We start from the raw sequence: 16,063 nt of genomic DNA, 5'->3' as shown, positions 1-16,063 counted from the left end.
GCATAGTATTATACTTTTTTGTAATTACATATAACATTAGAAAAATGTTTGGCGACAGGACAGGCAATCTATTTTGATTCGCATCAAGAATCTTCCCGTTTTAAAGCATGGTATATTAGAATGATGGAATTAAATCATAAAATTTTGAAGGAACAACCTAATTGAATTAAAAAGGTAACATAATGAATAATTATATTTCATTGTATCTATGGTTAGTAGGGATGAGCATATGGACCGGGGTACCGGCCAGAACCGGTACCGGAACCGGAACCGGCACCGTAACCGGAACCCGATGGAACCGGTCGGGCCGGGACCGGGACGTTATTTTTGTGGATTTTTGGAACCGGGAACCGGTAGGAACCGGAACCGATTTAACCGGAACCGGTAGAACAGGCAAAAACCGAAACCGTATGATGTTATTTTTCAAGGAGCGGTTCCAACATTTGAAGACATGACAAGAACCGGTAGGAACCGGGAACCGGTAGAACCGCCAGGCCGGTTCGGTTCTTGATTTTGGCCGAAGCCGGTTCCCCGGTCTGGTCCTTTTGCTCATCCCTAATGGTTAGTTTGAATAAATAAAATAAAATAAACTTATTTTTACATGTAATTAGTATAAACTAAATTGATAAATACAGAAAAGCGTTATTTTATCAAATAAATCATATTAAGGTATATCTTTAAATAAATAATCTATACACATATATCATGTTGTTTAAATATGTACGTTGTATTTCAAACAATAAAAAAATAAGGATAAATAAAATAAAAATTAAATATCATGATATCTTAAAAAGTTAAAATAAAGTTATAAGAAAAGTATTTTTAATTATTTTTGGAAAATAAAAACAAAATATTTTAATTTGACTTTTTTAAACATATTATTAAAAATTATCTAAATAAAAAAAAATTATAATTGTAAGAGAGAGAGAGAGAGAGAGAGAGAGAGAGAGAGAGAGAGAGTTTATATATATACAAGTAGGTTCATGCGAAAACAAAAATATTTTATGAAAATACGAAAACAGATTTTATTTCATAAAAATCAAACATATGTACTTTAGAAATTAAAGTTATTATCAAGATAATAAGTTTACATGAAAGGGTGTTATGATAATATAGATTTAAAGGTGATTTTAACAACCATTTTTTTACGTCCTTAACCACTTTTAAATTCAAGTTCTCATAATAAAAAAGTAAAAAAAAAAAACATGTTTTGCTAATATGAAATAATTTCTCATGTATCATCGATTATCATCATGTAGTTAAAAATTTTGATGAATTGTTGTCCAAAATATAAGGTTGAGGTGGCACCATGGTCAGCTCAACCAGTTTGGGGGCTCGAAGCAAACCAAAAATTTAGGACCCTTTGACATTTACTATAGTTCATGGTATAAACCCTCATCATTTATCTGTGCTTGAGACCAACAATAATAAACTAAAAAGTTTATAAACGACGAAGTTAATTTTTTTATTATGTATGTGTTTTTTTTATGAATATATTTAAGACATAAAATTAATTTTTCTAGCCTTTTTAGATGCAAATTCTTTAATAAATTTTTTATAATCAATTTCTTTTACTAACTATTTTTCAATTGACAAAATAGCTAATTCATTTAATATTTCTTGTGACATTGTAGATCTTAAATAAATTTTTAACAATTTTAATTTAGAAAAACTTTTTTCCGTAGAGGCAACAATATCAGGAATAATTAACATAATCATATAGGCAACATATGCATTTGGAAAAGAACTAAAGTTTTTAATGTAATAAGTATATTAATAATTGTATCACGTTCTAAATGTAAAATATGTTTTAAAAGTTTAAGTTTATGAAATAAATGTCAACTATCAATATCTAAGTTATCATCATGCTTTAATGATTTTTCAAGATTTAAATAAGAGTAAATTTCACGAATGGTCCCTATGATTCAGGGTAATTTGCGCGTTTGGTCCCTAACTTATTTTTTTAACTCGGAAAGTCCCTATTGTTTGTTTTTGTTACACGCTTGGTCCATGTCTTACTTAAAAAACTATTTTGCCATCGATATTTTAATTTATTTAAATAAATACACCACCAATCTCATCCGTCTCACCTTACCTTACCTACCTTATCATTTTCCCTATTTAAATAATAGTCTTTTTAGGTAAGATAGGGACCAAGGGCGTAACAAATACAAACAGTAGGGACCAATTGCGTAACGAAAACAAATAATAAGGACTTTCCGAGTTAAAAGAATAAGTTAGGGACCAAACGCGTAAATTACCCCAAACCATAGGGACCATGTAGCACCTGGTTCCTTGTAGCACCCGGTTCCTGGTACGTAAATGTTATTTGAGTATTTCCTTTCTTTTAGCCTTGGACTCGGCGAGTCATAGGTCCGACTCGCCGAGTGGATGCGGGACCCGGGACACGTTTAAGTTGGTGACTCGGCGAGTCCATATCCTGGACTCGGCGAGTCACAGCTGTTGGATGAAACCCTAAGTTTCAGGGGTTTGCACCCTATTTAAAGGACTTATCAGCCCCAAGTCGGCCCCCATTGACCCTTAAAGCCCTGTATCTCTCGTTCTAAGCTATTCTTTGAGAGTTTGAGGTTAGTGGGTGTGTTTTTGAAGGCTTTGAAAGAGGAAGGAAGTAGATCCAGAAGAAGGGAAGCCATCCAAGCATTATTTGTGTCCTTCCAGCAGTTCCTTTGAGGTATAACCCGTTTTCCCCTTGATTCTATGCTTAAAACTTCATTTGGGTCCTTCTTGGTCAATTCCCCAAGTTTGTATGTGCATTATATGTCGTAATAAGGCGTTTGGCCTTTGGATCTATGCAAGATTGAGCTCCAGGAGCTCAGATCTGTTAGCTTTTTGGCCCCATGTGGCTTGTTGGCCCTAGATCTACTCTTTTGAGACATTTTGAGCCCTAAAATCCATATTGGTGAATATCCACACGTAAAGTTGGAAACTTTACGTGTGATTCGTGTCCTAGAAGTCCAGATCTATGAATGGCATGGACTGGAATCGAGCAAATCGGTATATTTAAGGAGTGCATGGCAACGACTCGGCGAGTCGTTCCTGTGACTCGGCGAGTCTGCTCGCGAGTCTTCGAGTTTGTTCCCCTTTTTGTAGTGTCGAGTGAGCAGTGAGTCACAGGGTGTGACTCAGTGAGTCGGAAGCTTAACCCATCTATGGAGGTACTCGGCGAGTCAATGCCCTGACTCGGCGAGTTCAAGGCAATCTCCTTAGATCAAGAACAGACTCGACGAGTTGTTCATACAACTCGGCGAGTCTTAGCATGGGTGTTCTTCGGATGAAGATGGACTCGACGAGTTGTTCATACAACTCGGCGAGTAGGATGAAGGACTTGAATATTGGTCATGAAGGCGAACTCGTCGAGTCGTCGCCTAACTCGACGGGTAGGATCGGGATTCAGGACAGTCGTTTGCGTAGGGACTCGGCGAGTCGGAAAGCCAACTCGGCGAGTCAAGGTCAACTGAAAGTTGACTCTGACTTTGACTTAGGGCAAGGTCAGGGGTAAAATGGTCATTTTACCCAAAGGTCAGTGAGCAGTGTTTGATTGAGTATATTGTGGGAATTGCAGCCGGAGGGTTTCCGGAGCAGCAACAGCAGTAGTAGGTGATCAGTTCCCACACAGACCAGCAGCTATTTCAAGGTGAGTTTCCTTCCCAGTAGGAACGGGTCTAGGGCACCAAGGCCGACCCGTGTAGACGAGATGCTAGTACTAGAGTGTGGGCCGAGCCCGTATCTCTGTTGTAGTTAAGTACGGTATATGTGTTAATATGATAGAATTGCTTATACTTGTTGTCTGCGTGATACTTGTATGTATGGGTTAGTGGTTGAGTGTGGGCAGGGCCCGTATCTCGCCGAGGTCGGAGTGTGGGCTAGGCCCGTATCTCCCAGATAGCGAAGTGTGGGCAGGGCCCGTATCTTCACGAGTGTGGGCGAGGCCCGTATCTCCCGGCTAGCGAAGTGTGGGCAGGGCCCGTATCTTCCCGAGTGTGGGCAAGGCCCGTAACTCCTAGCTGAATAATGGTTGCTATATGTTGCATGGTATGTGGTATTATGGGGGAACTCACTAAGCTTTGTGCTTACAGTTTTCAGTTTTGGTTTCAGGTACCTCCTCAGCTAGGGGAAAGGAGCCGGCGCGGTAGCAGCACGTCACGCACACACTCTCCGGTTTCCGCATTTACGAGCTTCACTGGGATTTGTACTCTGATATTTTAATTGAATGTATGAATTGGCTTTTAGACATGATTCACTGGTGTGATATTTTGATCAGACAATGTTTTAGCCTTTTTTTATTTCCTAAAAGTAATGTTCTTTTAAAACGAAATTTTTGGTCATGAAAATTGGGTCGTTACATTCCTGGTACGTAAATCTCACTTGAGTATTATCCATTTTTAGCCTTGGACTCGGCGAGTCATAGGTCCGACTCGCCGAGTAGAGACGGGACCCGGGACATGTTTAAGTTGGCGACTCGGCGAGTCCATATCCTGTACTCGGCGAGTCACCGTTGTTGGATGAAACCCTAAGTTTCAGGGGTTTGCACCCTATTTAAACCTCATGTCCGCCCCAAGCCAGCCCCCATTCACCTCAGAGCTCCTAACCCTCGTTTAAAGCTTATTTCCTTGAGAGTTTGAAGCATTTTTGTATGTTTTTGAAGGATTTGAGAAAGAAGTGGAGTATATCAAGAGGAAGGGAAGGAAGCCAAGCATCTTAGTGTCCTCTCAGTGGTTCCTTTGAGGTATAACCCGTTTTCCCTCTGATTCTATGCTTATTACTCCATTAAGTCTTTCTTGAGCCCTTCCCCAAGCTTGTATGTGCAATATAATTCGTAATAAGTTGATTGGCCTTTAGATCTAGGCAGGATTGAGCTCCAGGAGCTCAGATCCGTTGCCTTTATGGACCCATGTTGCTTGTTCACCCTAGATCTACCCTTTTGAGGCATTTTGAGCCCTAAATCCCTCATTGGTGAGTATCTACACATAAAGTTTGAAACTTTACGTGTTATTCATGCTCTAGGAACCCAGATCTGTGAATGGTATGGACTGGAATCGAGCAAAATCGCGTATATAGTGAGTGCATGGCGACGACTCGACGAGTCGTTCATCTGACTCGGCGAGTCTGCTCGCGAGTCTCCGAGTTGTCCCCTTTTTGTTATGTCGAGTGTGAGTAGTGAGTCACGGGGTGTGACTCAGTGAGTTGGAAGCCAAACTCATCCATGGAGGAACTCGGTGAGTCAATGCCCTGACTCGGCGAGTTCAAGGCAATCTCCTTAGATCAAGAACAGACTCGGCGAGTCGTTCATACAACTCGGTGAGTCGCAGTATAAGTGTTCATCGGATGAAGATGAACTCGACGAGTTGTTCATACAACTCGGCGAGTCTCAGCATAAGTGTTCTTCGGATGAAGACGAACTCGGCGAGTTGTTCATACAACTCGGCGAGTATGATAAAGGACTTGAACCTCAGTTTAGAAGAAGAACTCGTCGAGTCAACGCCTAACTCGACGAGTAGAAACGGGATCCAGGGCAATCGTTTGGATAGGGACTCGGCGAGTTGGGGAGCCAACTCGGCGAGTCGAGTCAACTGAAAGTTGACTCTGACTTTGACTTATGACATGATCAGGGGTAAAGTGGTCATTTTACCCAAAGGACATTTAGCAGTGTTTGATTGAGTATGTTGTGGGAATTACAGCCGGAGGATTTCCGAAGCAGCAGCAGCAGCAGTAGGCGATCAATTCCCACACAGACCAGCAGTTATTTCGAGGTGAGTTTCCTTTCCAATAGGAACATGTCTAAGGCACCAAGGCCGACCCGTGTAGACGAGATGTTAGTACTAGAGTGTGGGCCGAGCCCGTATCTCTGGGTTTAGTCAAGTATGATATATGTGTTGGTATGATAGAGTTGCTTATACTTGTTGTCTGTGTGATACTTGTATATTATGAGTTAGCGGTTGAGTGTAGGCAGGGCCCGTATCTCTCCGAGAGTGGAGTGTGGGCTAGGCCCGTATCTCCCAGATAGTAGAGTGTGGGCGAGGCTCGTATCTCCCGGCTAGCGAAGTGTAGGCAGGGCCCGTATCTTCACAAGTGTGGGAGAGGCCCGTATCTCCCGGCAAGCGAAGTGTGGGCAGGGCCCGTATCTTCCCGAGTGTGGGCGAGGCCTGTAACTCCTAGTTGAACGTTGTTTGTTATATGCTTGCATGGTATGAAGTATTATGGGGGAACTCACTAAGCTTCGTGCTTACGGTTTTCAGTTTTGGTTTCAGGTACCTCCTCAGCTAGGGGAAAGGAGCCGGTGCGGTAGCAGCATGTCACACACACTCTCTTGTTTCCGCAGTTACGAGTTTATTCTGAGATTGACACTCTGATATTTTGGTTGATCAAATGTTGTGGATTTCAATTTGGTTTTCGATGTGAAGTGGTTCAACTAAACAATGTTTTAATTGTTAATGTTTTCTATGTAATGTTTTATAAACGAAATTCTTGGACGTGAAATTTTGGGTCGTTACAGACCATTCGTGTAATTTACTCTTTAAATAATGTTTTTTAAAGTATTTTCATCAAATGGTTTTAATTTTTTTATACTAAAATAGAAAACCAAAAATATTTTTGAACTCATTAAATTGCTCAAATCTACTTTTAAGTGAAATAATAGTTTTATCTACTATATATAAAAAGTAATCAATTTTAAATAATTGAAGAGGAGTTTTAATAGTTTCATTAGTAACATTTTCATCATATCGTTTATTTCTTTGAATGATACGTTTTTCAGAAAATTTCGGTTTTACTTTCATTTCTAAAGTCAATTCTTTTGCATAATCTAAAGCCTTTCAAATCATTTTTCTCTATATTGGTCAAAGAAACACAATAATCCAATGTATTTCAACAACGGTTCACAAAATCAGACTTCAGGTTGTTCAACAATAGAGAAGAAGTCTAGAATCCGTATGCATAATTGAAGAATGGAGAGGAAGAAGATCAGAAGTGTAAGTGTCTAATTTTTTTAGATGTTGCGATTAGCTTAGCCGATTAAGGATATACATGAGCTCAAAATTTGGTTAAGTGGGGCCTTAGGTGACACAATCTTATAGGTTTTTCTTGTTTTTACGTTTTCGTAAATTATTTGTATTTTCGCTTGAGTCCTATATATATATATATATATATATATATATATATATATATATATATATATATATATATATATAGAGAGAGAGAGAGAGAGAGAGAGAGAGAGATAGAGTTAGGTTCGAATGTTTTCACTATCTATTGTGTGTATGTATTATTGATTCTTGACCAATATTTTAGTTATTTTAAGAAAGTAATTAATGCATATTAAATACTGAAGATGTAATTAATATCCATTATATTTTCAACATTTAATATGCATTAATTACTTTATTAATATAATAATATAACTAAAATGATTGGTCCAGAATTAATCATACATGCACACAATAGATAGTGAAAACAAAATAAAAGGCGTAACGTAATAGGAAGACTTGTGATTTGGCGAGAGTTCTTGATGAGGGCTGATCCATTATATAATAGAACGAATATATATATATATATATATATATATATATATATATATATATATATATATATATATATATATATATATAAGCTTTCAAAATTCAAGTGTCAAAAGTATAGTGTGGGGGCTGGGGTCCATATATGTTTTCACACCGACCTTTTTTTTAGTCCAATTAATATTCAACAAATGCATTTAATCATACATGCACACAACATAATTAATCATACATGCACACAATAGATAGTGAAAACAAAATAAAAGACGTAACGTAATAGGAAGACTTGTGATTTGGCGAGAGTTCTTGATGAGGGCTGATCCATTATATAATAGAACGAATATATATATATATATATATATATATATATATATATATATATATATATATATATATATATATATATATATATATATATATATATATATATATATATTAGCTTTCAAAGTTCAAGTGTCAAAAGTATAGTGTGGGGGCTGGGGTCCATATATGTTTTCACACAGACCTTTTTTTTTAGTCCAATTAATATTCAACAAATGCATTTAAAAGTGTACGTCAAAACTATGTAATGCAGACTTAATTCCGTATTAACTAAAACCAAAAGAAAACATAGAAAAGCACAGTAAAAGAAAAAGATTAGGTGATGTAGGTGTGCACCTTATTGAAGTTAACCAACTCTAAAGTGGTGTCGAGTGTTGTCAATTTTTCTTGACATGTAGGTTCAAGTCACGTAATCAACATAAATAAAATAATTTATAAGTAATTTAGTATATTTTTTCCGTTTAAAAAGTATAACTAATTATGGTTTTGTTCAAAAGAATAATTTAATATATCTGTCGTTAAAAAAAATATAACCGATTGATGGTTTTGTTCAATAAATCATATATGATTTTCTGTTTGAAATTGTTTAACCAAGCAAGAACTTATTAATTCGATATTTGATTCTTTAATATATATATTTTTTCTCTTCACCATGCTCTTAATTTTATAAGGATTTCTTTTCCAAAAACAGCATCTATTCCAACAATAATTATTTATTTGCCACTTATTTCTAATAATGTTTTATTATTTCCTACGGGTGTGCTCCACCACTAGCACATTGGCCTGAGGGCTAAGTCCCAACTCCCAACTGCTATATTCCTGATTGCGTCGTGGATCTCCCAAAGTCCTCCAAATAGATGAACGAACCTAGTGATCAAGTCACGAAGTTCGGATTAGCCACATGCACAACCATATAAATCCCGAAAAGTTTCGACACTATGGCAAACCACACTTGTTTGTCATACGAAAACAAACGACTCCATCCCACTACACGAATTCTGGTAAAGGAAAACGCACCCACAAACACAATAACCACGAACAAGTACTTGTAGAAAAATGTAACATTGGCACACTAGACCATGTTTAAATTTCTCACTTATAAATATATTATTTAGTTTACTTAGTTTAGTGTTATTTGTGTGAATCAAATGGGTTCATATAAAAATAATAATAATATTCTTTGTTTTTTGCACACTAGACCAAGTTTAAGCATTTCTTGAAGCAACTCACGAGTTTGTAAAAGACAGATTGAAGAGCCCATGATTCTAGCTCGTCAATTGCCCATAACCTTTAGATATCGGGGACATTAGTATTGTCGTTGATGCTGGAAAACCATACGGGAACCAAAAGCAAGAATGTTATGATTGAACTCACACATATGGGTTCCCTCCCAATATAACTATGGAAGGAAGAGGGTGTTGAAATTTGGCGTGATTGTTGATGCCTAATTATTATACCTACTTGTAAGTTTCACCAACTATTTAACTAACTATTACGTTTTTAGGCAGTGTATATTTTCGCAAATAATATAGCACTAACTGTCGGGTATCAAACACAAAACACAGGGAACATATTTAATTAACTAATTTAACTACTAAAAATTAACCTAAAATTAGCAAAAAATAAATTGGGTTTTATCTGATTTTGCAAGTTCAAACAAACTTAACTACTTAACTAACGAATGAATCCACTTTTCCTCTATGGTTAACTACTAATTATGGATTATTAATGTTGGTTATTATGTTATTATGTAATTAGCAATTCAAGTCCAAATATACTAATTTTTTCTTTGATTCATGTAAAACTATGTATAATCATACATTAGCAAACACATAATCAAATATAAGATGTAGACAAGCTATGTAAGATTTATCTAAATAAACACAATTATGGTCACAATTTACGTTCTACAGCACAACTAAATCATTTACTGTAATTACTTATCTAATATTAGGTCGATCCTAACTCTAACAATTCAATGGTCACTAAATCACTAAATCACTAGGTGTCAAGTTCATGTAATTTAGGGGTCACTAAGCTATGAACTCAAGCAACAGAAGTATCAAATATTAATATGCTATGTAGTAATAATCAAACACAAGCTCATAACCAACAATTAAAATCCATAAATTAATAACCAAACCATAGAGTAAAACTTCATCTAGCTAAACAGAAGGTACTAGATTCAGCTACTCATGGTTGAAATCAAGAACTTAAATCCAATAAAAATCGACATAGTTATATTGTACCAAACTAAGATGATGAAAGTATTCTTCAATCTCTTGATCTTCAGTTGACCCTCCTTCAATGAATGCTTTTTCGTAGGTTTCTCTGAGTAATTTTTCTCCGAAAGTCTCTCTGAAAACCCTCCGAGCCTTCTTCAATCGTGAAAGTGAATGAATATATATAATTTTGGGACTATTCGCACTCCACGACGTGGACATGAATTTCATGTCGTGATTTGAGATGAATCCTTATCGGGCAAGGACTCTGACTTCCTGTGGACTTATCTTCTAGAACACTCACTCCACGTCGTGTAAGTCTTGCCCACATCGTGATATAGGCTTTTCGCAAGGATTTTTCTTCTTTTAATTCTTTAAATCTCCAAAGTTCCTCCTTTTGTCAATTATAGTCCTTATTCTTCAAGATTGTTTTTTTTGCTGCAAAATTCAATTTGATTTCGTAAGTATCATATATCTTTGCAAATAACAAAAATATTAATGAAAATATATTAAAATATTGCCTAAAGATGTGTATAAATATGGCAATATCAATTGCATTGAAAGCACATAGACTCCTCAAATTCTACATACCATACAAAGTAGCAACATTCATCAAGGCGCCCATGCATTCTGTAACCAGATTCTAAAACCCTATGAGATTACATAAGGAGATAAAAGTCCAAGCCAAGACTGCTCAAAAGAGAAAGAAGTAGTTAACAACCTATATCCCCAATTGGGATTAACGTATTAGTCGGCATACGGGAGGGCTAAAAATACCCCCAAACGATATCAACGTGTCTTCATTTGGGGGGCGACAATCATGGCAACACAACTTGAACATCAATACATCGTGTAACAACTGATAGTAGTGAAGGGGTCAGTCTTGAGATAGGAACATAATGATTAATTTATAAGTAGAGAAATTGGTCAGGGCATGGATACTCCATGAATAAGTTTTTCTTGTATAGATCGGAAATACACCAATAGTAAAGAAAAATAAATGGTCATGGAGGATGTGCGTCGACTACACTAGTATGAATAAAACATACCCTAAGATTGCTACCAACTCACATAAATACATCAGAAACTCGTGTCGCTCATATTCAGGTGGAAAGTGATTTCTCAATTCGGACAAGGGATGACATCATATAATAAAATGGATGAAGAGAATACTACATTTTACACTGTTCACGACATGTTATGTTACTAGAAAATCCCAAGGATTATCATCAAATACTTACAAATAAAGATGATGAAGAGAAGACATTGACATAAAAAAAATGATCATCGAATGTATACATGGTACATTGGAATATATTAAAAAAAAAATTAAAAACAATTAAACCCGAAAATGTCGTTCACTTCAATAGTCTTCAAATTTTGAGATTCGATTTTAATCTTCTAATATTATAAATAGATATGACCAAATAATTAGTTATAAAATATTGTTTGTAGGCATAATTAATAAAAAAACGAAATAACTTAAACAATCTTTTTTTTTTCACATTTAGTCATTTTTTATACATTATTGACCATTACACTCTTATTTTATATTCAAATTATACTGTTACAGTCAGTTATAATAGATTAACGCCCAATTGACATATACATAACATCTACCTGACATATGCGATTGGGAAATGACTTAAGAAAGTACCACTTAATCCCATTTTTATACAACCATTAAACTCTCATTTTGTTTTCAAATTATGCTACATACAAATTGTTTGAATCATCACTAATATTCTTTAAAATGGACTTTGGGTCTTAAAAGCACGGGTGTTAATCAATAACATGACATGACAAAGATACACAATACGAAACATAATTAGGATGAAATTAAAATTGAAATTCATGTTCGTATCGTGTTCCTGTCAAGTGTAAAAAGCACGAGGTCATGTCGTGTCGTGTGCATATTCAAAATTTCACACAAAATTGACACGGTATTAACACGTGTTTGTCGTATTTGTCATGTTTTGTAAGATTATTATGAATTAAATAAGTTAAACGTTTGTTTTATTTATTTTTTCTTTTTGACTTGTCGGTTTTTTATCGTGTTGTAATCGGATCGTTTTCGTGTTTAGTAAAACAAAATACGATATCATGTCGTGTGCTATATAAAAATTGTCGTGTCGTGTCGTGTCATCTAAAAACGCGACATGAGTCTCCAGTTATAAAAAAATTGACCATTGTCACGTTTGGGGGTTTTATTGTAACAGTTGTGTTCTACATTTGACGAGGTGAAACCGGCAATATGGGTTATTGTCGGTCATAAGAGTATAATTTGGGCACAAAATAAAAACTTAACGGTCAATGGTGTACAAAAAAAATTCAAATATTTACAAAATTGATGATCGGTTACCCTCTTAACTCATTTTTTTCATTATTAGATATCATGTAGATGTCACATATATACCAATTTGACTTTAACCTACTACAACCGGTTGAAAAATATATATAATAAGAATATAATTTAAACATAAAATAAGAGTTTAATTGTCAATAATATTTCAAAAAAATAGCCAAATATAAATATATAATGGTCGATAATACTACAAAACGATAACCAAATATAACCAAAAATAACAGTTTGATAAATCCTCGTAGCCTAAACAAATTTAACTTATATATCTTGTTTCTCGATTGGTTATCGGTCACTACATAAATCAAACCCAACCCAATAATCAAACATATTTCTAGTTGTTAGTCAAACAACAAATCATAAAAGGAACAATTCGATTAAACTAAATAACCTTTTTCCACTAGATTTATTATTATTATTATTATTATTATTATTATTAATAATATTTACTAGTTAGAGCTTATAAACCTTCAATCAACTAATTCTCTGATTCTCAAATTTTCAAACAATATTTTCACATCTTAGCATTAGAGTCTTCAAAATATTCATTCAAACAAACCCGATTATCTGATTATTACTTTTTCCAACCAAAAAAAAACGATTATTGCTTTAATAAGTTTTTGATTTTTGAAAAAAAAATAAAAATAAAAAATATTGTTTAAAAATAACAAATGAATAAATAGATATAACGTTTATTACATTTATATTGAAATAAAGAGAAAAAGACAATTATCCTCTTATGGAGTGTGACTGCACACAAAATTGCATGGCATCCTGATCCTGCTACATAACTGAATAACAGATTCAAAAAAGAACCGAATCTTTTACTATTTTCATCTCTCCTTCACACACACACACACAATCTCCTCCAATTTCCTCCGATTTCCTCAAAACCCAAAAGAATCGACAAATAAATCAACAATCCATCACCGAAATCCCCCAAAGAAATGATCAGAATTCCGTTAAATCCATGCCAATCGATCATCACAATCATGCTCTGTATCTCGACAGCATTCATGGCGATTGTCACTGGTTCTGATCCCAATTCGAATATCGGCGTGGGAATCAACTGGGGTACCATGACCAGCCACCAGTTGCCGGCGGATAAGGTGGTGGAAATGATGAGAGAGAATGGGTTCAAGAAGGTGAAGCTCTTTGAACCAGAAAAAAGGATCATGGAAGCCCTAATTGGATCAGAGATTGAGGTGATGGTAGCGATCCCTAATTTCATGCTGTTGGATATGAGTCAAGATCCAAGCTACGCTGATTATTGGGTTGATGCTAATATTACTACTTATGCTTATCCTGGTGGTGTCGATATCAAGTAAGCAATAAAACAATTTTGTGATTTCTCCTGTTGAAATAATTCCAATTTCGTATTGAAACACCTTCGATTTCATGATTACAGTTCGTTTTTTCGCGCTCTACTTCTTCCTGATTGTTTGCTGCTGTAAATGTTTAGTTTTTTCAAACACCGATCATATCATTCGAGGGTATATACGTAATTTCACGTTGATTCTTTCGTAAATTTCAGGTATGTTGCAGTTGGAAACGAGCCATTTCTCAAAGCATACAATGCTACATATCTCCAAATCACATTACCGGCGTTAAAAAATGTCCAAAATGCCCTTACCCGGGCCGGTTTCGGTAACCAAATCAAAGCCACCGTCCCATTGAACGCCGACATCTACGAGTCGCCGGCATCAAACCCAGTCCCGTCGGCCGGCGACTTCCGTTTAGAAATCAAAGACAAAACCATTGAAATCATCCAATTTCTTTATTCCAACGACGCCCCTTTCACAGTCAATATTTACCCCTTCCTTAGTCTCTATGGCAACGCTTATTTCCCCATGGATTTTGCGTTCTTCGATGGCTCAAATAAGCCCCTGAAAGACGGAAATTATCTCTACACCAATGTCTTCGATGCAAACTACGACACATTAGTCGCTTCCTTAACAAAAGCCGGATACCCGGAGATGAAAATCATCGTCGGAGAAATCGGGTGGCCCACCGACGGCGACATCAACGCAAACGCAAAAAACGCAAAAAGATTCAACCAAGGTGTGATTAGACATGTGTTAAGCTCAAAAGGTACACCAGTCCGAAAAGGACCACTCGAAATTTATCTCTTCAGTTTGCTAGATGAGAACAAGAAAAGCATAGCTCCAGGATCATTCGAAACACATTGGGGGATTTTCGAATACGATGGAAAACCCAAATACGAACTGGATTTAACGGGATCGAAGAAGAACAAAGGGTTAGCTCCGGTTGTCGGAGTTCAATACATGAGCCGGAGGTGGTGCGTGTTGAATCCACGTGTGAAGGAACTGGATGGATTGGCTAAAGAGATTGATTACGCTTGTAGCTTATCGGATTGTACGTCTTTAGGTTATGGATCTTCGTGTAATCGGTTGAATTTAGCGGGAAATGCTTCTTATGCTTTTAATATGTACTATCAACTTCAAGGTCAGAATGATTGGGATTGTGACTTTTCTGGGTTGTCGATTGTTACCGGGGAGGATCCATCGGTGGGGGAGTGTCGGTTTCCGGTGATGATTGCTTTTGGGTCTTCGGTGGTGGTTCACCGGAAAATTTTCAAGGTTTTGTTGGGTGTTCTTGAAGCTTGCATTGTGTTCTTGCTTCTTGTTTCTTAGCATTTTCATTTTTGGATCATAGATTTTTAGATTGTAATATAACTGAAACGAATACGAAAGAGTAATCCATCATTTTTATCTTCAGGCTAATACAACTGAAAAAGAAAGATACTTTATTAGATGTTATTTGATTATTATTTAATATAATGGTAGTTTGCAATTTGTGATTGATATTTATAAAATTTTGTTAACTGGTTTTATTTCTTGTTAGAAGATGAAAATATTATTTTTGGCATTTTTTTAGGGTATTATACATGCGAATGGAGGACAAAAAACAAATAAAGTTTCAAATAAAGCTATATAAGCAATTGTGTACTTTTTTTAAAGTATTGTTTTCTATCTGGCTAATGCTATTTTGAAAACTTAAAAGAAATTAGAAAGAAAACAAAACCATTGATAATGGCTAATGATACCATAATTGCACAAAAAGTATTATCTAGATTTAGTTAAATACTTAAATTATATATGTTGTAGGACATACTATTGAGATTTTTCTTTTGATGATTTATATTGTAAATTTACGATGAAAAATTAAATATTCTTTTACGTTTTGTTTATATTTTTTTTCTTATCTATTTAAGATGATGAGAAATTAAATATTCTTTTACGTTTTGTTTATATTTTTTTTCTTATCTATTTAAGATGATGACACGTGTATAAAATTAACATCTCAATCAAATTTAAATTAAATTAAATGACATTTGTCATCATTTAAAATAGGTAGGAAGATAGTTGCACAAAAAGTAGTAGTTACTTGGTTACAGTTAATGCTTATATAGTTATATGTACTGATTTGCGTTGAATTATAGTACAACCTTGTAGATATGGAAACAATTATTAGCGATCGAAAATTAATTATTAAATCCATTAAGACAGTATTTTCCATTTGAGAAATTAAATATTTTTTTAGGTTTTATACCTATTATCTTTCTACCTATTTTAAATGGTGATAAATGTTATGTAATTTAATTT

General features: G+C 35.3%; 1 protein-coding gene across 1 annotated transcript; it reads left to right on the top strand.

Annotated features, from left to right (window-relative positions):
* The first annotated feature begins 13,179 nt into the window (after positions 1 to 13,179).
* On the top strand, positions 13,180 to 15,253 carry LOC111897896 (glucan endo-1,3-beta-glucosidase 8). The gene is made up of 2 exons (XM_023893844.2): positions 13,180 to 13,761; positions 13,972 to 15,253. The coding sequence occupies exons 1-2, from the start codon at positions 13,385 to 13,387 to the stop codon at positions 15,089 to 15,091; spliced, it is 1,497 nt and encodes a 498-aa protein (XP_023749612.1). The 5' UTR covers positions 13,180 to 13,384; the 3' UTR covers positions 15,092 to 15,253.
* Positions 15,254 to 16,063: the final 810 nt, after the last annotated feature.

Source organism: Lactuca sativa, chromosome 5 (assembly GCF_002870075.4).
Source record: "Lactuca sativa cultivar Salinas chromosome 5, Lsat_Salinas_v11, whole genome shotgun sequence".
NCBI classification, from domain to species: domain Eukaryota; kingdom Viridiplantae; phylum Streptophyta; class Magnoliopsida; order Asterales; family Asteraceae; genus Lactuca; species Lactuca sativa.
The sequence above is the reverse complement of the archived record's forward strand: the minus strand, read 5'-3'. Positions and strand labels throughout refer to the sequence as shown.

Excerpts from the sequence above, each read along its gene's own strand:
- LOC111897896 (XM_023893844.2), top strand. The coding sequence starts at position 13,385 with ATGATCAGAATTCCGTTAAATCCATGCCAATCGATCATCACAATCATG. Across the intron at positions 13,762-13,971 it reads CCTGGTGGTGTCGATATCAA|GTATGTTGCAGTTGGAAACG; the intron begins GTAAGCAATAAA and ends CGTAAATTTCAG.